The 23,873-nt window shown below is 37.0% G+C and overlaps 1 protein-coding gene across 1 annotated transcript; it reads left to right on the forward strand.

Annotated features, from left to right (window-relative positions):
* The first annotated feature begins 304 nt into the window (after positions 1-304).
* Positions 305-22,982, forward strand: cabp4 (calcium binding protein 4). Its single transcript, XM_032563724.1, has 9 exons — positions 305-323; positions 2,614-2,674; positions 3,041-3,142; positions 3,474-3,603; positions 11,990-12,020; positions 13,033-13,176; positions 19,660-19,769; positions 21,525-21,672; positions 22,524-22,982. Exons 1-9 carry the CDS (start codon positions 305-307, stop codon positions 22,550-22,552), a joined length of 774 nt encoding a protein of 257 aa, XP_032419615.1. The 3' UTR covers positions 22,553-22,982.
* Positions 22,983-23,873: the final 891 nt, after the last annotated feature.

Below are 23,873 nucleotides of genomic sequence, written 5' to 3' on the forward strand. Positions count from 1 at the left end.
CAAGAAATCCTAGTTGAGGTTCAAGCCCTCGTATGCTCCAGCCCGTTCCCTTCATATCTCGCAAGGGCAACCTGCTCTCCATCTTCAGCTGTGTTTGTTTTTGCCCAGTCCACCTGGCCCTCCATTTCATTACCTCAATTAGAGTGATTAGGATCTAAAATTGCTTGTGTCGGCTGCAGTGATTGACAGCAATTGGCCACTTAGGGAGGAGAGCTGAAGACACGCAGAGTGCTGCTCAGTGGCTTGTGTAGCGAAACCCGCATGTGCTACCGGCTGTGCTTGTGGGGTGTGTTTGTTTACTCTGATGGGAGTTGTGCTAGAAGGTGAGAATAATTCATGCAGGCTTCATAGAAAGTGAAGATATCATGCTTGAGATACAACTGAAACATGAATGTTTTAAAAGTGCAGTCGGAAGATGGATAGTATTTGGATAGTATTATTTGCCCTGGATTTAAGTAACCTTTGCTTCATGCAGTGAATACAGATTTCTTCCTTAAGAAGCAAATCAAAGCAACTTGAATGGGACCAAGATAACCTGAGTAAGCACTAAAAACTGTTTTCTACATGTTGATTTCAGACATTAAGGAACAAAGCAATTGAAACCAACTGGTCACCAAGTGAAAAAGTAATTGCCTCCAAAATTTAATAACTACTTGTGTCTCTGTTTGCAGCAACTATACTATATAGTGTTTGCAGAAACTTCTGGTGAGTCTTTTACATTGCTGTGGAGAAATTCAGGCCCAATTTGCAGAATTGTTTTAATTGAGCCACATTGGACTCTTTTCCGACTGCATTACAGAAACGTCCCAACCTGTTTCGCAAACTGTTGGCTGGACATTATTGCTAAGGATTTTCTGATGCAGAAAATTCCATCAATTATGGCAAGACGTCAAGGTAGCAGCAGGCAGTCATACCAGTAGCATCATCTACTATTCGCATTCTGAAATGCTGTGTTTTAGTTTTAGTTTTATGCCAGAAGTCAAAGGATGCACACAAAAAAAGTGAATCATCATGATGTGTTTGGCCAAATGTCAGAGGAATCTTTGGGATTTTTTTAGTTACCGGTGGGTTTTGTCAAATCTCTTTGTTATTGTTGAATCATAAAGACTAAAGATGTTGTTTTAGGTTCTTTCTTTTCTTTTTTTTACCTCCTAGGTAATTCGTTAATGCACTTCGGAATAATTCAGATAGGCTCACCAGGCATCACCCTTGGTAGGAGTGAAACAGAAGACATCTGGAGTAAATATGTTTTTACAGCACCATATAGTTTCTGCAACATGTGTAAAATGCACCACAATAGTGTAAAAAGATTCTGTTATTCACGAAAGGAGTCCCAATGCTTATGTGAAGAGCCTGTTCATTTTAACATGCGACCATTGTGTTCCTCTTCTGTGTATGAGCGTCGCTGCTCAGTCATGGCACCTTCTGTTTAGGAAAGAAGGCGGCTCATTGGACAGAAGCACTTAGACGACAGGCTGCTCTTTGTTTTTATGCTCTGTACAGCCGTCATGGCGTAGGTTGTCTGAAGCAGCTGCTGCTGCAGGATCAGATCTAGGATGTCTGTCTTTGCACCATCTTTTTGGCTGGTGAGCCATTACATTTATAGCACAACGCTGCCAAATACAGCCGTTCATCATCTGGCACTAGCACTCCGAGATGTACTCCGTGACCTGATCCATTCACATTTCAAAGAGACAGTCTCACTAATTCTGCCTACTTGTCCTTCTCACAAGTCCTGCATGACTGAGTCATTCTGGTCTTCATTCTTACAGTTGTTTGATTTGTATCAGGAATCTTTTCCACTTTAACTAAACTACCCTTGTGTTTTGATTCATTCAGTAATGGTGGATTAATCCTTTGACTGCCTACTGTTCTTTATGTAACATCACTGATAAACTGTATGCTGGTGATAAGCACCAGCATACATCGACATCGACTGAATGAAGGGAGCAACCGCTGTTCACTTAATATCCACATGAGGCAGCCAGGAACAAGTTTTTATTCTCCTATTGAAGTACTATACAGTGCTACTGATCCCCATGAGGAACTTTAAGACAATAAAAATACTTTTGGTGGATCTTTCATGGTTTTTGTGACACTCTGAGTTACTTTAGTCTAACAGAACATCGGTGACATTCTGAGTTTGGGAAATCTCACAACATTTTTGTAGGATGAGGCCAGAGTCTTGCAGTTCTGTTTTGATGCACAACTGTGCCTTTGGAAGATTGTGAATACATTTTGTGAAATCTGAAGTTAATTTTATAGGATACTACTGACATTTTGGGAGATATCAAAATGTCAGTAGGAGCTATTTCTGAGCTCATGTACATTTTTTCTTTGATGCTAAGTTACTTTTGCAGAGTCCCATAAAAAATTATATAATTCTAAATTAGTTTTGTAGTACCTTTCAAGTTTTTTAAACATCCACATTTACTTTTGCAGGAACTTCCAAAAGTTTTGTTTGATCTTGATTTATGATGAATCTTGCAGCAAAAAAGATCCTACATTTGATGATATCTTACAAAATGTTTGTATCTGTGCTTCAGCAGAGTTGTAGTTTCTTGTCTGTGCTTGATTTGTCACCTTTAACATTTGTTTTTGTTTGTCTTTCAGCTGAAATGTCTGTAAAAAGTGCAAAGGGAGGTCCAGACAGCCGACCGTCCTCTGCTGCCAGGTTGGTGAAGAAGATTTGTGGGATAAATAAGAAAAGATGCAATTAAGCTTAAACAAATGTAGCCAGTTCATCTGAAGTTAATTTTATACCACATATTTTATAACCTATTGACATTTGGAGCAGCAAAGCAAAACACTCCATTAGCTTATCTAACTTGTTAGAAACAAAGAGACGTAGTAAAGTCTAAAATTGTATTATTCAATCCAATTGATGCTGTCAGATTTAGCTATCTTTTCTTACTACCTTCATGCTAACATGATGTTGTTTTGTTATATTTTTGAATTAGAAGAAATGAAAACATATCAATCCAAATAATTCAAGTCATTTAGCGCATCTTAAATTGATACAGGCTTTTTTCTCTCCCAGCGTTTCTCCACGAGGAGGGAAGGCTGCAGCAGCTGGAAAATCGCCCGCTATGGGGAGATTCAAAAACAAGGCCCTTCAGCTTAGCCTCTCCAAGAAATTCTGGTTATTATCATCCTCTGTTTCTAATCAACATTGATTATGACAAAGAGACTAGGTTATGTTAGGCTGTACACTCAATTAGCACCATCAAATGATAAACAAGCTGACAAACAAGCTGCCAGAGTTGCTTTGCTCAGAAAAAAACTGATTTTCTTGTCTTCTGCTTGTGAAAATTTCCTGCATTGGTTTCAGTTGATGGTTAAAAGCTAAAGAGAAGTTTACAATTTTTTAAATTGTAAACAATTTTTAAAATTGTAAACTACAACAAATTTAGGTGGCTTGGTATTGATGGTGATGCCTCTAAACCAATAGCATGGAAATACACACTTCACAGCTCCAAGTCCTCCACGAAGGAGAAGGCGTCTGAGGAAGAGGAGAGCAAGAGGAAGAGTAAGAGGAGCCTCAGCAACAGCTCCATGGTGGCAGCTGCCTACATCTCCTACCTAAATAAACTTTTTGGACAGGTCAGTTCTGCATCACGGTGCTACTCTTTGATGTCTCGGACAGCAAAGTACAGTATAATGTCGATTTTAATGTTTTTGCTTTGCTTTTCCAACAAGAAATATTAAATGTATTTTAATATGATTTTAGGTGATGGAACAACGACAGAAAATAGTGCAAAGCAATTGGGGAAATAAGCTGCAGAATATGTTGAAGTGTTATCATCATTGCAATCAGCGTGTGCCTTAAAGTAATTGCCAACGATTACTTGGATGTAATAGGTTATTATAATTCAAGTCTCCCATTATGCATATTGAGAAAGTGTTAGGTCAGTGAAAGGACTCTGTGGACATGGTGGGGACATTGTTTAAACAATGGTTGAATAGAAAAAACGTCAGGAAAATTTGGATAAATTATATTTGATATCTTCATTGCGTATTTCAGGAAGGGCATCGTATTATTCAGATAAAAAAAGAAAAAAAAAACTTAGTACCATGTGATATATTTTTTGTAGTGAGCAGCCTTTCTCATTATTCTCCTAAATAGAACTTAAGTCAGACTTTACATTATTCTGAACACTTCCATGCTGAAAAACAGAGGTGGCAGCATTATGTTGTGGGGATGGAAGGGAAGATATATGGGGCTAAACAGAAGTCAATCCTAGAATAAAACTTGCCAAAAAAATGTAATTAGGGCCTCACAGCATCAAAATGACACTAAGCAACATACAGTCACAGCTACAATGGAATGGTTTTAGGCCATTCATATATATGTGTTAAAATGGCCTAGTCAATACACACACCTTAATGTGAGTGGGAATCCATGGCAAGATTTTAAAATGGATGTTTACAGACACTCTTCTCTCAATCTGACTGATTGAATGGGGAAAACATTCAGTCTCTAGATGAGGAAAGATGATTGAACAATACCCCAAACAACTTGGAACTATAATTGCACTGAACATTATCTATTGACTCTGGAGGCTTGAATACAAATGCACAAGCCATTTTTCACATTAAAGATAATGAAAATTATTAGAAAAAACATGCATCATTTCCTTCCACTTCACAATTATGCACTATTGTGCTGCTTTGTCACAGACAATCTCAACTACAACACACTGAAGTTCACTGCTGTGACTTTTCAAAATGCGGAAAGGTTCAAGAGGTATGAATACTTTTGCAGTGAACTCTGTCAAGTTAATTTATACCAATTTGAAACAATTCTGTTCTGTAAATGCCACAAAATTTCACGTATGATGGAATTCCTTTCCAACAATATAAATAGGGATTTACAAAAGTAGCTTCTTTTCCCTTTAAGTCAGTGGAGTCAGACTACAGTCCTCAAGGGCTGGAATCCTGCAACTTTTACATGTGTCCCTTGTCCTGCAGGCCTGATTTAAATGGGGAAACCGTCTCACTGGTATGCAGTGAAGCTCTAGACTGTCATGGAAAACTTCTACATGTAACCCAAATAGTTCTTTTGGTGAGAGTTCATAAGCATTTCATATAACATGACTAGCAGATGTGACCTTATTGTAATTTTTCCATCACAAGACTAAAATTGGAGCCAGGTGTGCTGAAGCAGAGCAACATCTGAAAGTTGCAGGACCTCAAGGAATGCAGTTTGAGACCACTGCTCTAAATCATTATTGCCTATAATAAAAAACACATTAAGAAAAAAACAGATTCTGATGTGTAAATGTAATTTGTCATCTGTTTTCATCAAAATAAAATGAGTTAAGCTGTAAGAAAAAAAAAAAGTCAAATTTCCAAATTATTTATACATTTTCTTAGTAATATATTGCAAGAATTGCAGTTATCACCAGTCAAACAGTTTCTATGTATCGCCACCGAGCTTTGTGCTTCGCTCCCATGCAGTTTTGCACATCTCATCCCCTGCAGCAGTCTCCAAGTATTTGTCAGCTAGAAGGTTTATTTACAAGATAAGAGCAGAAACACACCACTAAAGTGCTTAAGGGAAGCTTACAAAGGAACAGTATTAACTTTATGGAGTGGATCTGCCGTAGACCGGACCTCAATCTAATCCGGAATCACAGAGCAGAGGAAGAATGGAGGAAAGATCTATCTATTCTTTGATTTTCTGTTCCTGCTTAATCCTGTTCTAGGTGTTGGAGGTGTTGGTGCCTTTCCCAGCAGACAGAAAGGAAGTACGTCACCATGTTCATCAGAGAACTAACAGAGAGATAAACAATCAGGCACTCACTGGAGAAAAAAACACAGTTGGTGCAAATATAGGAACTGGTTGATTAATGTGGCAATAAATAATTTGGCAATGGTTTCATGTAACCAAAGAAAAAAATGATTAATTATAAACCCAAATATAAATCACCAGAATATCTCCGACCCAGCATCCCTAAATTATTATTTTTTGCCACTTTTTTATGACATTTCCAGACAGAAGAATAAAAATTTCCCAAAAGGCAAACTCTGACATGGGCATGAATAATGTATGGTCTCCCCTGTAACACCAACCCTTTTGCAATAGCCTGAACCTTGGAATAAATATAAATTAAAATGAGCAGCTAAAGGAAATTGGTTTTTATTATGCACCACCAACCTGACATATTAGTAATAATGTTAATTTACACATATTTACCATATTTTGTTGTGTACGTTTCGGCTCTCGGCGCGCAGACCTTCTTGCTGCTGTTTTATTTTATTTACTGGTCACGTCATTAGCTGAAATGTTTGCTGCTGAGCAAACATTTCAGCTTTTGTCCTCAGGGCCTCCTGCATTAATCAAACCTTAATAATAACATGAGCACTTTGTAAAATAAAGGTATTTCTCATTAGCATATTCTTTTCCAAGCCTATAATAGTTTTCAAACATAAGCAGGGGAAGTAAGTGGTGGATTTCTTGGTTAGAGGATGTTCATCCTGCTGATTCAGACGTGATGGTCGTGTCTTCATTATGCCTGCAAAGTAAATTTAAAACCTTTTCAACCTTTGATCCATTCTGTTTTGGATTAATTTATGACCACCCTTCTTATCAGAAAATGTAGTTGTTACATGTTACTTACTTTACTGCTTAGACTTACTTTAGTCCCAGATTTTAAGTACCAACACCATATTGGACAGCTTGTACAGTGTTATGTAAAAAAAAATAAAATAAATACAAATTGTTAAACTGAAACAAAAGAAAATTGATTATAATGTTCAGAAATAATCCTTAAACATTTTTTTTTTGCAGATTGCACAAAGCAAATGGATAGAAGATTGAAGGAAAATATTTCCTAAGTTTTCAACTTCGACTCAAATGAGCAGCTAGACCAGCGCTTCTCAGCTCCAGTCCTCAGGCTCCCCTGTGCTACATATTTTAGATGTGCCTCTATTCCAGAACAGCTGATTCAAATGATTGCATGACCATCAAGTGCTGCAGAAGCCTGTTAATCACCAAAATATTCAATCCAGGTGTGTGGCAGAAGGGACACACCTAAAACATGCAGGGCAGAGGGGGTGTGAGGACTGGAACTGAGAAACACTGAACTAGACTAACATTGAGTCTCTGGAATGACCCCGACCTCCACTCTGTTGAAAGGTTATGGACAGCACTTAATCTGATGGGAAACTTAAAGAATATCAAATCAAAAGTCACCTCTACTTGCTGATATCTAATATCTTGATGGAAGAAGGAATGAATTCTTCCAGATGTTTAATCTGCTAGTCATTAATTATTTAAGCTAGAAAGATTGTTTGTAAACATTTGCTAAGATTATCCCGAGTACGTCTTCACTAGACCATTAATTTTGCTTAACCAAACACACCCAGCATCAATATTTCAAACATAAAGTAATATTTATTTTTTGGAAAACTAATCCAATAGTTTCACAAATGATTCAGTGCTCGGCTGCTGAGCTGCTGTCCATTAATGTCCTGCTTGGCTCAGGTTAAACACTGGCTGAGTTCATGACTGATATCACTTTCCCGTGTTCCTGGGGGGAACCACACTGGAAAAATTACAAATGGAAGAGAGCCAACAATCGACTTTGCCCACTTTCCACTTCTTGGGGGGGTGAAAACATTGAGCTCAATTTCTAGTAGATATATCTCAATATAAATAGAGTGTGATAAATGGTTATGACAAGCAGATCTTTCTACTGGAGAGTAGGATGAACACTACGTCTGTAGTCTCTGCTTCTAGATAAATTTGGTTCTCTAAAGCTATCATTGTTGTATTAACGTTTAGTAAACAGAAACACATTCATACCATTCAAGATATTTATTATCCAACTCTATGAAATCTAGAAACTCGCAAAAAATAAAAGGAAAAAAAAGACTAATAGAGAGGAGAAAGGCAGAAAAGGATGTAGCATAAAAACAACATAGATACGAAATGATTTTGTGTATCCAGAAAGAATAGACAAAATTCCACATTTAAGCTGGCAATAGAACCTAAACAATCAAGAAGAAAAAGGGACTTTACCCATTCTCTCTTGCTGTCATTAAATACTCGTTCTTTTGATTTGCGTAAACACTGGTGATAAGGAGGATTTCATTCAGCCTCTTTGTTAAGTGAGGCCAACAATGCTGAAATAATTTGGATAATTTGTTCTCCTAAGCTCCTTTCTGATCTAAGAAAGATAACATTACTGGCTTCATCAATCTGCACGAGCACAAACATTCATCCATTTATAGATTAGCCACTTCTGAATTAATGTTCCTCAAGACTTCATTTAGACAAGCGCCTGAAACTGATGGAAAGAGCCGTGGTGCGTGCACAATATTTGTCATGTATGCAAGATTGGATGGTTCATCAGCATGACACCTGCGGCTGAAGTTGATGTCAAAATAATTAAAAGGTCTGCATTTTTTAAAAATGCTTCTCTAAAAGAAAAAAATGCACCTCCATTTGTAAACTTATGGAGTAAATATTCTCCTTGTCATTATAGGAGTTTCAGTGGAAGAGTTTTTATTTATTTATTTTTTTAGTTACTGGAGCTACGCGAGAAAATAATGTAAATTGTTAGGGTAAGGGTTAGATAACCCTTCTTTTAAAAATGAAGCTAATGATTTATATCAAGAAGAAATATTTTTTTTACAATTATCAATGAAAAGGAAGGTTTTATAAAAGTGGACTTTTAAAGAATATGTTCCTGTTGGGTTTTGAAATGTTTACTGTAACTTTGGTTAAAAGAACTGAGACGTGATAGGAGCAAAAAATTAAAGATTAAATGTGTACTTTCTTAACAATAGCTTATTTTTATGTGACATTGTTACAGTTCAAATGTTTTTTTCCCATTTTTTATGCCTTTCCTTTGATTTAATCTAAATCACTTTACTTGCCTTGTATCTGAGTAACACTATGCAAAGAGACTTGCCTTCCCTTGTGTCATGTTTTTGCGGAACATAGAGAAAACGGTGGATAAATGTTTTGCACTCAGTGCCAATGTCATCAAGACGATCAGAAAACCAGAATTTTCTTTTTTACTACAATTCTGAACTTTGAACAGATCTCCATCCATGTCTGATACATCTAGTCTTTCTTTCTCACATTCCGGAGCCATGCAGAGAGGGCCTGCAGTTCGGGTTGATGGTGGGACATTGAGGCAAAGAGACCACCTATCCTGCAGCAAGCCCTCATGTCAACATTTGTATCATTACCCACTGAGCCCGCTTTATTGTCAGCTCACATCAAATCCAGCACAGAAAAACAGAAAAATAAAGGATGTATCTCAATCATACAAACAGCAGAAACTGATTTTTTTTTTCCCCTCACCGGGCTTTTTTTAGCTGCATTTTCAGTGTGACCGCTGTGCGTGTGCGTGCGTCATGCTAACGAAGCAGCTCACATGGCCGTGTGAAGGCAGACAGAATGACATTAACCGTTAATGGGCCCATTCTGATGGATGAACTGAGCCTGACTGTGTGGCATGCTGCCTGATCCTTTCAGGATGGCAAAAGAAAAAAATCCAATTAATGTTCTGTTCTTGCTAACTAAATAATGCCGCCGTATGATAGGATGATATTGTGTGGGGTAAACAGTGCAGTTGCAACATGACAAGAGAAATCACATTAAACCATAAAGGTTTAATAAATCAGGCCAACATGAGAAGCGATGTGATTCCTGATGCAATTGCCTTTTGGCTCTGCATTTAAACTGTGTTGGCAGTGTAATACAGTGAATAATCATTGATATGGTGCAACATCCAAATAAGTCATGCTGGCGTTTCTCCTTGAAATGTTACAGGGATCTTTAGCAGGGTGACCTTGAATGATTTTTGTTTTCCCTGCAGCATGTTAGACTCACATTTTTTTTCTCTTGTATCTTAATTTCATTCATGTGATAAATGCTTTAAAAAGCAGCAAAAAATATTCTCGCTGTAGACTGATAAAAGCACTGACTCACCAAGAAAATGGAAAGGCAGCTAAGGTGAGCATTGATGTTAGGGAGATTTAAAAGTCATTGCAAATTCAATTCTATAATATGAGACCTGATTATATAAGGCCAACTAAAAGTCTTGAAACTTTTTTTCTAGTAAATTTAACCTGAACTGTTTTGAACAATTTTTTAAATAAACAAACTACACATGTACTGTATATTGACTGAGTTAGTAATCTCCTCTGAATATATCTGACATCCTTCTATACTTAAGGCTACAATTTTTTTGATTCACATCATAAGAATAACATAAGTATATATCCTAACAATCATTCCAAAATCTCACTGATATCACAGAAATACCCTTTTCAGAGTAAAGAGGTTCTGTTGTAAGCGAAGACACTTCAGCCTGTAGCCCAGAGTCTAATATTTCTAAAACTATGACAGGTTTTCATCCTGTGTTTTGCTCCACCTGTTAGTTTTCCACCACAGGTTAAGGGATTAAATTGCAAATTCACAGTTTGTTTTCCATTTCTAATGAAGCACTACTTTGTGTTGGTAATGCCAATAAAACAAAATAAAGGTTTCTGGCTGTAAATGTGAAGCAAAGGTGAAAAGGTTGAAGACATTTAGGGACATTTGCAGAGCAATTAAACCAAACCATCTTTTTTTCCTGCTAAAATAGGAAAAGCTTGTCAGATAAGATACTATGAAGGATGTTTTGACGTTCACAAGCCTCCTACTTTTCCAACTGTGCTTCTGACTCCAAGTATTGCCTCAGGTATTGCAACTGATTTCGTGATAATTGACATTTTACTTTACTTTCACCTTATTTTTCTCCTTTAACATGTCTTTTTCCAGAAAAATGTGGAAAAATTGATCCAATTGAGGCATTTGGGGGTTCATTGAAAGCTTGCAATGATATTTTTTACTCTGATGTGGTCAGTTGAAAATGATTCTTGTTTATGTTGCATTTTTTCTTATCAAACTGACTAAAGCCGCATTCATCCAGTCACACACACTAAGCGCACCCCTTCATGCATCTACACACAGAAAGGCAATTTGGGGTTAAGTGTCTTCTCCCAGAGTGCATTGACAAGTGGCAGGAGGAAGCTTGAATTGAACATACATTTTTTAAATTGAAAACAGATTTATATATATATATATATATATATATATATATATATATGTACAGTATATATACATGAGGTTTTTTTTTAAAGCATTAGAGAAATGCTTCAATGTCTCTCCTGTCTGTTTGTAGACAAACTCATTAAGAAAAATATCCCAAATCCCTCCCACATTTAAAAATGCTTTGCCCTAAAACATAAAAGAGGAACAACGTTTGCACTTAACTGTATTCATTCTTCTGCAGGACTCAGTTTTCAGATGAACCTTTTCACCTTTAATGTCTCTCCTGTCTGTTTGTAGACAGACTCATTAACACATTGTGACTTCAAGCCCTTAGCAAACATGAACTCTAAAGCCATCCACAACACCTAGAGTGGAGACTCTGCTCCTAGCAGTTGTGCTTCTTCTTGACGAAATACCTAAAAATGCAAGAAAACGAACACAAAGTAAGCCAGAGAACAGAGAATGACTCATGCTGGTAGCCATATGCTAATACCATCTTCTTCCTAAGTAGGCCAGGGTACACAAGTGTATTCCTGTGAGCAAGCCTTCACGTATTTATTTCTCTTTGCGACAAGGTTTACTGTTGTGTGCTTGTGTGTGGGCGTGTTTTTTGGGTGCATGCAGACTGAGATGATGTCTCCGGATGAAGCAGATGCAGAGGCTGTGCGAACGGCACGTGTGCACGAGTGTATGATATGGTATCATTTTGCCAATTAGAGAGACATGTCGCTGGCTGAAATCCCATTAGGGTCCTCTGTCAGCACACAGCAGCTCTGACATGGGTATGCATGTTGTTCTAATTTGGTAGTCAAAAGCCAAATTATGAATCTATATTTCTCAGGAGGATTCTGTTTTAAGTCACCCTGATTTTACATGCCGTCCTGCAAAAACGCTTCCTAATTACTACCACTGTGTCCTTTCTGTGCTCTGCAGGAGAGGGAGCTGATGCCACTGGAGATTGATGGTAAGATTGACGTCTTTTTGACGCAACTCTCACAAGACACAAGCATGACATACTACAAGTGCCTGCAGATGTTTATGAATTGCATCAATATTTTTCCTCCTTGAAGCTGCCCCTCTTAATCATTTATGTAAGATTGAAGGACTTTCAGCCTGCAATAAATTAATAAATAGGCCATGTGTCAGGCTGCAAAAATCAAGTGAAGTGACATACAAATACTCAGACCCAGGTTTTCAATAATCTTTGTGGAAGACTGGCATGGAGGAAGCTAATGTAGGAAAATATAAAGCGAACACACAGAATGCGTGTTAGAAAAATGACACCACACAACATGCCCAGGAGAACGGAGAGCATATTATGTTTCTTTCTCAGGATGGTGTGCAGCATGTAGCCCCAGGCGTGGGGATGCTTTTCTTCAGAGAACAGGGAAGCTGGACAGAGTTGATGTTGGGATGGGTGGAACTGAATACTTGGTAATCATGAAACAAAACCCACTACTGTAGAAGCTAAAAGCTAAAATGGCCCAAACAAACTCTAGACCTACATAAACCCCAAGCCAAGTGAAAATCTGTGGTGAAATTGATGTTCACAGAGCCACTCCATCCCATGCGGAGGAGGCTAAGCTGTTTTGAAAAAAAGATTTTCAAAAAATATTCCAAAATATTGCAGCTGTATTTTCAAGGCAAGGTGGTTTTACGAAGAACACATTTCAGTTTCTTAACTGGGACAAACATTTTTGAAGTTTCTCATTTTCTTTCAGATTAACAGATTAATCTGTCACATAAAACCTAATGAAACACACTGTACTGTGTGACTGCAGCCTAACCAAATTTTAAAAAGTTAAAGAAGTGTAACTATTTTCATTCGGTTCTCTTAACTCACTGCATTTAAGAGCTATAAACTAGTCACAAAATGTAAAAGTCTTGCACAAACTGTGTGAATTTTTGACTCTTTGAAAGATATTTTACCTTATGCGTTACAGTTTTCCGTTTTAATTTGCTTGTGTGTATTCCAGAGCTTCAAGAGGCCTTCAAGGAATTTGATTATGACGCAGATGGCTACATCCATTACAAAGACATCGCAGACTGCATGAGGACCATGGGCTACATGCCCACGGAGATGGAGCTTATCGAGATCATCCAACAAATCAAGATGAAATGTTAGTATTCATCAATTGGGCAGAATGTGTGTGTTTGGTTTCTGCACCTGCAGCCCCCTCCCTTCTCGGAGGATCAAGTCATGTGTGTATGATTGATAACCCTTTCTGAAATGAGCAGGTGGAAATGTGAGAGTAATGTGTCTTTGTGTGCTGCATGAACTTCCACTTGTTCTATTTTCTACAAGTTCACAACTAACTGTTGTGTTTGGTCGTGGTGCACCGATTAATACGGCTCATTCTGCAGGTGCAGAGACACAGTGGAGCTAGTTTGCATCTGTACATTTTTAAACTTGGCTTCCTTCTCTGTGTTCTTAGTGTAAGTATAAATATGCACTGTTAGCATTTTTAGTTCCAAAGCAGAACTGCACCTTTAGTCGGATTCTGTAGGTTTAAGGCCATAGAATGCTTTACAACTTATTTTTGAACTTTTTGACATTTTGGAAGAACGTAAGAAACTCAAACATTTATAAATAGTATCAATATTGTATAAGCTTGTCCCATTCAAAGTGGTTCATATTTGTTAAAAATCTTAAAAGTGTGGCATACATATGAATTTAGCACCCTGATTATTGAAGATGTTTGCTGCACGTCTCCACCAGTAAATGCAAAATGTGGACCAGCACTTGATTTTCTTTTACTAACTGTGCACTCAGTACCTATATACAATATATAATATATATATAAGTTATATATAAGTTTCCATACATAGAAAAAATAAACATTTTATATTGGACAACCGTTTTTTATTTTTGTGGGACTGTGTAATCGCTGCACGTCTTGGACCACTTCATTGTTGATCTGCAACATTTCCTGTTTTCTGAAACTTGCAAATAAGTTTTGCCACAGTGTCATGTGTGTGATGATCGTTCCATGTTTTCTGTTAAAGTTTTGTGCAACCATGCGACTGCTTCCCGATCCAGCCATCAGTATAATTTCAGTTCTTTGCTCTTCTGTCAAACACATCCTCTTGGGTATCTGAAATATAAAAGAAATATACATTTTACATTCTCCTATGGATGGAAACTTATGGCACACTCTGTATATTGGTGTCTACTGCAGTTGTTTAACAAAATAGTGCTCTAAATGGAAGCAGCTGAAAATCTCCAGTTTCTACACATAATCAGTCCATGTTTTACTTGTGATGGTTTGACTGCACCACAGTTATGCAGGACATATCCTGGCACGCCACTCAGCGTATCTATAGTTCATTTTCTCTCAACGTGTTGAAAAAAATTTATTTCTGGTCATCCTACTCATATGGTAAATGGGAGAAGTCAAAATACTAAAAATAGACTGTAGCTGTAGTTAAACACTACTTAATTCGGTGTAGTCACTGGAAAAAAATAACTATCTACTGCAGAAATGATGTGAGTAAAACCATGGAGGAAGAAAAGCTTGCAGACAGTGGTTTTTGTTATAATTTATCAACACATGAACGTCTCCCAACACGACAGACGGCATGTTAAAAGTGAAACCATCATTTTTTAACTTGATAAACGTTACACTTCTTCACAACTTTCTGTCTTGACATGGTATAAACAATTGGTTTGACCAGAGTTGTGCACCTGATGTGTTGGAGCAGGGATGTGTGAATCTGGACGGTAGCTCTCGGGGACTGGACATGGACACCCCTCAATTAGACCTTGTCTCTCTTTCGGACAATAAACCCAATATATTGTCCGTTGCATTTTTCACAACCATGAGGAAAGAAATGTTTTAAACAGAGAATAAAAACATTACCGTAATTCATCTACATTTCCAGCATTGCTAGCCTCCATGGCTAGCAATGCTCCATGAGTGTTCATACATCCCTTGGGGAATGCATGAACACTCACTTAATCCTTTACTGTGGTGCCACAAAAAAGCAGCTACATCTCAATTTGTTCTCATTAGGAGGGTCTTTTAGAGTCAAAACAATGCGGTTTCTTTTATTTTCCTCAAGAGTGCAGAGGAATTTGCCTTTAGTGGTCCCTGCAGGCACATAATCCCTCCATAAAAGGTAATTGGTCTAGTGCAGAGCCTTGCTTTGAGTCAAAGAAGGACATCTCCTTTTTTCTCGGTTATTATTTACTCCATTTTGAAATCCAGAGGCTTGTTAAATATACGTTTCTTCTGACAGCAATAGAAATTTCTCTTCTAGAGCTCAAAATATTGGGCTATGACAGAGTTAGCTAAATCAAACTTTTATTATGCCCTAATAACATATCACCTGATACATACAGCTTTATCCGTCATTTCTAAAGATATAAATGATTTGACACAAATTGACATTCTTCCACAAATAATATTTTCTTGCAGGGCTAATTTAGCATTTTTCCTCTATGTGTTGATAATGCTGATACATCTGCCAATTACATATTTTAATAACGGTCTAATTAATCACATGCAGTAAAAAGAGGATTATAGAGAAATGTTTTCCTCCGTCATATACTTGGTAATTTCCTTTCATGACCAGCGTTCCTGAACATCTGAGGATATCAGAGCAGAGTGAAACAGGAACATGGTACCGAAAGACGAGGCTCTGCAGCAGCTAAGACTGTCTCTGCTTTGTTTGTTAGGGATAACCAAACCAAGATTCAATAGATCAAGAATATAATATGCAGAGACTTTAATGCATGTTTGCAAGTTCCCAATAAAACATGTATTGGTAGCTTTTTTTAATGATGATTTGAGTCCCACGCAAATACCTGAGAATAGATCTGACATCCCAAATCTTGTTGGATAATTTTACATTACCTTGGACCTTGATCTGAAAACTTTGTTGTTGGTTTAGATTTTGTAATTATTCATCAAGTATTCAGTTAGGAAAAACAACTCTAACTACTGCTGATTTCGCTTTTATTGCTGATTTTATTTGTCTCCCACTTGGCGACTTGTTTCTATTGAAAACCACATCAGGCAGGCATACATTAACTGTCAGCCAAGAGCGTTATTCTGACTGCACGCATTAATACAATGGGAACAATGTCAAACGAGCTGAACAAAACAACTTCAGTTGCAGCAAATTAGATAGCTGAAATTCATCTGAAAATGTCAGTTTGGGTATATTTGAAAATGTTTGTGGTGCTGGAGATTTGGCAGGAAAAAAAATCCAATTACCCAAGGTTTGAACAGATCCAGTTTAGGTTTTATCACTCACTACCACCATTCAAAATCTGAAATCTGGGCTGTGAATAGCTTTCAATCACAAACAGGAATATTTTTTCAGAGGACAAAACTGAACCTCCGAAGTCTTACATTCAGTGTGACAAATAAGCAAATAAACTACAGAGAAATGTTTCTTTTGTGAATTATTTGCAATTAAATGGGGTAGCAATATAATCTCAAGCAAGCCACAAAATTCCTCTTCCTTGTCAAATTTTATTTTAAATCATAGTTTTCAACTTTTAAAACAAAGTCACTCACTTACCAGCTGGTCTGAATAGATACAGATGGAGGACACAGTCTAAAATAGTTGAGAGTATACTATTACATTCAAATTAATATTTGGACCATCTAAGATTCTTAGATTCTCAAATTATCTTCTGAGTTTTAGAAAGCCTGTCTTTGGCGTTCTCTTGAGTTTTTCTTCCGTAAAATTAATCAGACTTTGCTTTTCACTACCAAGGAAGTTTTCACTGTTTCAATATCCTTTTTAAAACGACTAAAAAAAGCAACGCTCACTGAACAGAGGGCTGCTGGGGACACATGACTCACGAGTACAAAGCTTTGTGCAATTAAGAATTTCAAAGGCGGTATCAGATCACTGATAGGCTTTGCAGAGGATATAGCCTCTGTCAGCCCTTCACAAGGTTTTAAGTTCTCTTGAAGTGGGCTTAAAGGATACATGTGAGCTTTGACAACAGTAAGAGTGTGACAGCTTAAAAAAAAAAAAAAGAAATGCAGCGGTGGACAATTGATTGTGTCAAATTGTTTACTTTACAGCACATGCCTGGATGGAGGAGGGGCCGACGCTTGAGGGCCAATGTTTAGTCTCCACAATCGACCGGCTTTTACCAAATTCAAAATCAGCAAATCTGTCTATGTGGCATAAAAATGCAGAATACTCATCTCAATTGATATGAAATTTCAAATGTTCCTCAAAGTGTTATACGTTTGTTTGATAAGAATGGTAAAAATGTCAACGCTGATTTATGTTGGCAAAAGCATCAAGAGTTTTATGTCACATTATTTAATTTGACTGAGCCTAAAACCCCATTTTACAGTAACAGCAAGAGCTTCTTTGCATATCTAGCTAAGAAATAAACAAAGTTCAAACATTTTCAATTCATTAAAACAATATTTTCTAATTTTGTGTGAAATGTTCATTCTTGTTATAGAGGCATTAAATCATGAACTAACAGATGATTAGTATTATTATTTCCATCTAATAGGTGAACCAAGCTTTTGCCACACTTCAACGTTTACTCTTAAAAACATTGATTGTTGCTAATGTCTTTTCATAGGCTGTTGCTCAGGCATTGTGCTTTTTATCATTGTAAGCAGGTTATGTCCTAACCAATTTCCCTTGTTAACACTAACGTTGCATATTAGGTGGTTTATGACAGAACAGGTTTTAGTCAAATAAACAAACTAATGGCTTACAAGGGTGATTTTGAATCAGGCTAAGGATTCAAAAGGAATAAGCCATATCTGGTCTACAGTGATTCATGAAACTGCGTATGCTTTAATGACAAAAATAAGACTCGCGCAGCTGTCTTTGAAACACCACACTTAATCATTTTATAAATGAGCACTGGTCCCTGCTCAGAGAGAGATGAATAGAGCCGCAGTAATAACACCATTAGGTCTTCTGTAAAAAAACAACAACAAAAAAAAAAACATACGACTGACGTAATAATTTCAGAGTAATGGTGGTGTTCATTTTCTCTGTGCAGGTCTGCTGAAGCGTATTTTTCTTCTCTACTGTGCTGCCATTTTTGACACCATATGAACTGTTAACCTTTTACAGACTTTAGAGTTACTGTCCATTTAACTCCCTGTGTTAATCCAGCACATAAAGTACAGACAAAACCAGCATGAAGAGCAAGATCCTGAACTGTGGATTCAAAGTGTAAATGCTTAAATGTTTGAACCTTTTCTTACTTTGTCATCAGCGATGTGAATGCTTCTTGATTCCTTCCTATCAAGGGAATAAAATCACCCGGTTTACTCAAGTGAAAATGATTTTCTGATTACATTGTTAGGATAACAACAGAAAAAGAAAGAAATTCATTCTCAATTTTGGTGCAGTGCTCCACGGTTTTTGCCTGATGAAAGTCAGGCAAAAACTTGCAAAATAGATTTTGCAAGTTTGGCAGCGTGAGGGAGTTTCATCTTTTTGTTTCTTCACCTAAAAACCTGTTCCAGTTATAGATGTGCAAAATGTTTATGTTTCATTTTTTTACAATGAAATTTTGTGGAAATAGGGATAACATTTTGAGTTACAGTAATTCATATTTTGGTATAATTTTTAGCTGTGACTGTCAAAGTTATGCTGCGTAAAAAGGGTCTCAGACGGCTCCTAATGATTATTAGATCCAAAGCACAAGTCCATGTAGTGTGTGACGCTTCAAACCACATTACATTGTAAGTTGTTATTATTATAAATGTAGTACTTACTACAGCTGTGGTCAAAACGACGACTATTAGACACTTAGGTTTCTAAAACTTTTATCAAAACTTCTGAGATTATTGACCCACACAAAGTAAGGTCTTGGTTCTTGGCAAGAATCTCTCAAGACTGTTTCTCCTCACAAAACTAAAACTTGAAAACCAAAAAACTTATTTTGCCTTAAGGCATGTGCAAAATTACATTATGAATTTAAAAACCACTGTGTCAGTTGCAATAAAGCTTTTTTTTATTATTCTGTTTTTTTTACACCCGAATGCTTAAACAGAACATGACAGTTTTACATGACAGAGTAAGTCTTAGTGCTTTTTGTCCATGAAGGAATTTGTTTCAGTTTTAATGTCTCTCAGTGTTCCGCAGACTCTGAGAGTTGATTACATTTCTGAACCACAAAACGACGACACGTTTTATTGGAGTAGTCTGTTACTCGTAGAAAGCCCAGATAATAAAAAGTTAAGCCCTCTCTATAGGTCTCTCTAATTACTCAGTTGTCATCAGGTTGCACATCAAAACTATGTTAGTGTAATCCAGTAGCATAAAATAATGATTAGTATGAACAAATGCCTCCAAATGTAGAATTCCAAAATGCAGCAAACTGACCTGAGTTTAAACTCTGAACTCCTGATGGAAAACTTTCATTACATCAAGCTAAAAAGTTCCTGCATGTGTGGGAAATGTTTCTGCTCAGTCCCCCTCTTACATGAACAGGAGAGTGATATTATTAGGTCGAGAAGACCGATGTGTTGCAGATAAAAGTTTCTCACAGGGAACTGGCAGATTTTGCCTCTCGCTGTGATGGGGCATAATGCAGTGCTTCCCGTATCATATTCTGCTCTGGTGTGAGAACCTTTGCCTGCTCTCTTTTTATGCAGGGGGCGGTCATGTAGACTTTGACGATTTCTGTGAGTTAATGGGACCACGAATGCTGGCTGAGACAGCTCACATGGTCGGGCTAAAAGAGCTCCGCTGTGCCTTCAAACAGGTAGGGGGACTAGGGTCTGAATGCTGGGCCTTTTTCTGACAGGTTCATCAGATTAGACCTTTATTTGGAAAGTGTCAGGAATGTAAAGAAGGCTAAAAGAGCAGAGCTAGCAAGTTAAATACAGAAAAAGGAAAACATAGCAAGGGTTTGGAGGACATTTGTGGAAAGTACCTTCTTGTAGCTTGATTGTTTCCATCTAGAGAAACATAATTTATTGTCTAAGTATAATAGTTATTCTGTAGACATCAAAATATGTTGCTACATGGGTTTTGACATACAGTATTTTGTCAGTTTCTAATATCTAATAATTGTTGGGAAATGTAAAAAAAAATCACCATAAGCTTAAAGATGAGTAAGCAAACAAAAGCCATATATCCATTAAGATGTAAGATCTTCTGTTTCTTCATCATCATATTGTAAAGAAGGTTTTGTGTGCACTTTTCATTTTGATCATGTGACTTGAGTTTAGCGATGGCAGTCGTGGAAAGGTGTGAAGGTTTTAGAGCATTGACAAAAACATAATTCAAGAGTCAGGAGTTTTTATGAAGCAACTAATGGTTCCTAGTCAATTAGGTCAAACATCTGTGCATAAAGCTTTCAGCACCTTATAGACCTGAACAACAAGTTTTGTGTTTTTTATTGTCTAATATCAACTTCTACTAGTTAGTTTTAATAACTTTGAAATTACTGTCAGCTACATTACCATCAAAGGACATCCAAAGCAAATCTAATATTAGATGTCAGCTTTTTTTGTGAAAACAACTAAATGGATGTTGAATTGGTGAATTTGACACACTTTATGCCATGGGCATGGCTGAACATTAAACAAGAGGTTAAAGAAGAGCTTCTGAGGAGGCTTGCTACTCTTCGACATCATCAAGGGGTCTGGATGTTCAGTAAGAATGGTTTTCCAGTGTATTAAGAGGCATAAGGACAGACTGTAAGAGCTCTCTCGCAGAGATGAGAGGAAGTAGATGGAGGAACTATGAGCTCTGTGCCGGTCTAGAACTGTGTAAAAACTCCATATATAATATGGCTAAAGCAAGTGAACAGCTAAAGTTACAAAAAGTCCAGCCCAACGCTCTGAACTTGGCTCCACTCAAAACAGCATATAAAATCTGTCTGATGATTAGCATTGGATCAATATAAAGTAAAGTTTCAATCAAAATGGGATTTTCTTAACCCTTTTTTCTGACTGCAAACATTATTAAGGCATTTATGAGCGTGACATTAAATTTGACATCAGTGCAGTGTCAAACATTCATAGGCTTGAGACTCTTGTTGCGTTTATTTCTCACCTACAACCACAACCGAAGTAACATGTCTATTTATGGGCACAGTTTCATTCATATTTCTAAGAGTGTTTTTCTTCTATAAACAACCATTCACACTTTATGACACACATGTCATTGTTTCCAGTCCTTGCTCCTTTTATACCTTAACAAGGTAATCTGTTCCTGTATCTTTGTCAGCTGATATATTCATATGCTCCTGTGTTTGAATCTACATCAGGATGATAAAAACGAAATGAGTTGAAACGTCAGAGCCACGTTACCTAACATGTCATGACAGTAGAGAACAAGCTGTTTTCAGTCTCTTACAAACATCATGTTTCAAGCCCTTTTATATCAGGCTGTTTCTCATTGCCCCAGACATGTCACCTTTAACTCTCCTCACCTCTTCTTTTCCTGTCTTTTTATCCTTTCTTACATCATGACTGTGTCCCCAATTCCCTGCCCTTTGCTAACACCGCAGTTTGACTGTGATGGAGATGGAAAGATCACACTGGAAGAACTGAAGGAGGGCATGAAGACTCTCCTCGGGGAGAAGCTGAAAAAAGGGGAACTGGAGGAGATCCTCGGCGATATTGACCTCAACAAAGACGGTAGCATTGACTTTGATGGTGAGTGAATAGGGAAAATATGTGGAAGAGAAAGCCTTCAGTGGTGCCTTTAGAACAAATTTTAAAACATTTCAATCTATTCATTTCATCTATTCAAACAATCTATTCATTACACACACACCCACACACACATATACAATATATATATATATATATATATATACACATATATACATATATATACTGCATATATACTGTATATACTGTATATGTACTTTCATATTCAGTCAACATCATGAAAGCTGCAGTGAGTAACAGATGTGATTAAAACATTTTTGAAGAGTTCTGGGCAAGAGAAAGCTAGAGGAGGACATAGCAATAAGTTCTGGATGCAGAAGACAGAGCGACAAAATTAGCTGAGGAAAGAGGTGGAAAATGTCAAGATGGGAAGGATACATGATTAAGTCTAGGTGGATTTGCTGAAAGAGGCAGTCCAGACTAATCAGAAGTGCATTAGGATCTCCAAGAGTACAAACCGTGACAACTGTCACAGAGAGGACACACATGTCGGCTCAGCTCAAGGACTATGTGCAAATAATATGACTTCCTTTCAACTTGCATATCCAGCATGACCTGTGCAGGCAGCATTAACACAATCTGCATGAACATTAATATGGGTAAGATACAATATGCACCATAATTTTTACCTGCATTGTTGGATAAGTAAAGTAGCTTTTATAATTTGTCATCAGGCTGATCATTTTCCAGCCTGACTTTGCCAAAGTTGGTGATAATGGAAACAGTGATATAACAACTTCAACAGGGAAGAATGTGAGAAAATTTAGTTTGTTGACATTTGAGTGTCATTTGTCCTTCTTAGAAGGCCTGCTGTCTCTGTGTTTCCCCTGCAGAGTTTGTCATGATGCTTTCTGCACAATGACCTCCGATGGAAAGAGGAGGGAACGGAATCCAAGAGCCGAGCATAAAATGATCGATGACTCCCGCCTACTTCCTTCAGTTTCAGCTTTGTGGCTTTATATGTTGATTAATAAACTCGTGAAGTTATAGGCACGTCTGTACAACCATCTCAGAAGCTAAAGTTGAGTCAGTGAAGTGGGTAAAGGGTGAGTTATGCAATCCTTATGTATGAGACCAAAATGCTGCAAGGTTGCCCCCATGTGGGGAAAAAATGTACAGATTTATCAAACCTGAATTTTTTTTTAAAGTTTCTTTTCAGATTTAAAAAAAAAATACATTTTATATATTTTTTTCCACTTTCCTTGTACATATGGGCTTTATAAATGCATTTCACCTACTGTCTAATGCCTTCAAATATAATAAACCCAAAAGTCATTTAAAAAAATAAAGACTGGAGTTTATGTTTGGAAAAAAAGTGCATTTATTGTTGAAAAATGATAACTTAAAACATTTTAGCAAAAAGCAAGCTCTTTCAGAAAAAGACTTTGTACAAATGATTTACATAAAACACCATTAACTTAATATATGTATTTTTATTCTCACAATTTTTAATAGATAATGTGAAGACAGAAGCTTAAATTGACAAAAAACTTTTTTTAAATAAAAACAAACATTCATGCTGTGGCAACAAAAAAAAAAAAAAAAGGAATGGTAACCAAGCCAATGCATTATGGTACAGAAATCACAATGTAATGTGGTGCAAGGCAAATGCAGCTCTGCAGGTACCTTCTTCTCTTCCCCAAACACTCAGTAGCTTTAATGAAGAATAACATACAGTCCTTTGATGTATTCTTGATCTTCTTTCAACTTGTCAGAATATTGCCAGTACTCCCTAGTATTCACAAAGTAGGAATATATTCTAAATTATATTAATCCTTGGGAATTAACAGGAAAATGAGAACACTAATGTATGGACTCTCAACCACATAGATGAAGGGGGTTAATAATCACATTACACAAATTACTCAATTTGTGTAATGTCAAATTGAGTATATCGCTCATGTTCCTATTGCAATTACAATATATAATTGATTACCTTTATAATCTGTCTCTTTGCAATGGCTTGTCATAAATGCTGCTTGAACCAGATATGGTCTGCTGTGCCTTTAATTCAATAAAGTCAACTGCGTAGCAGGAGTAATGTCCTATTTTCTTCCTTTTTGTAGAGCAAATATCCCACTGACGCTGCACAGGAACCAGACCCACAATGTTGTTTGGTTAAGATGACTGGACAGCACACACACACACACACACACACAAAAACAACCAAACAAAAAGCAAAA

Source organism: Xiphophorus hellerii, chromosome 5 (assembly GCF_003331165.1).
Source record: "Xiphophorus hellerii strain 12219 chromosome 5, Xiphophorus_hellerii-4.1, whole genome shotgun sequence".
Classification (NCBI taxonomy): domain Eukaryota; kingdom Metazoa; phylum Chordata; class Actinopteri; order Cyprinodontiformes; family Poeciliidae; genus Xiphophorus; species Xiphophorus hellerii.

Excerpts from the sequence above, each read along its gene's own strand:
- cabp4 (XM_032563724.1), top strand. Across the intron at positions 2,675-3,040 it reads CGACCGTCCTCTGCTGCCAG|CGTTTCTCCACGAGGAGGGA; the intron begins GTTGGTGAAGAA and ends TTTCTCTCCCAG. Across the intron at positions 3,604-11,989 it reads TAAATAAACTTTTTGGACAG|GAGAGGGAGCTGATGCCACT; the intron begins GTCAGTTCTGCA and ends TGTGCTCTGCAG.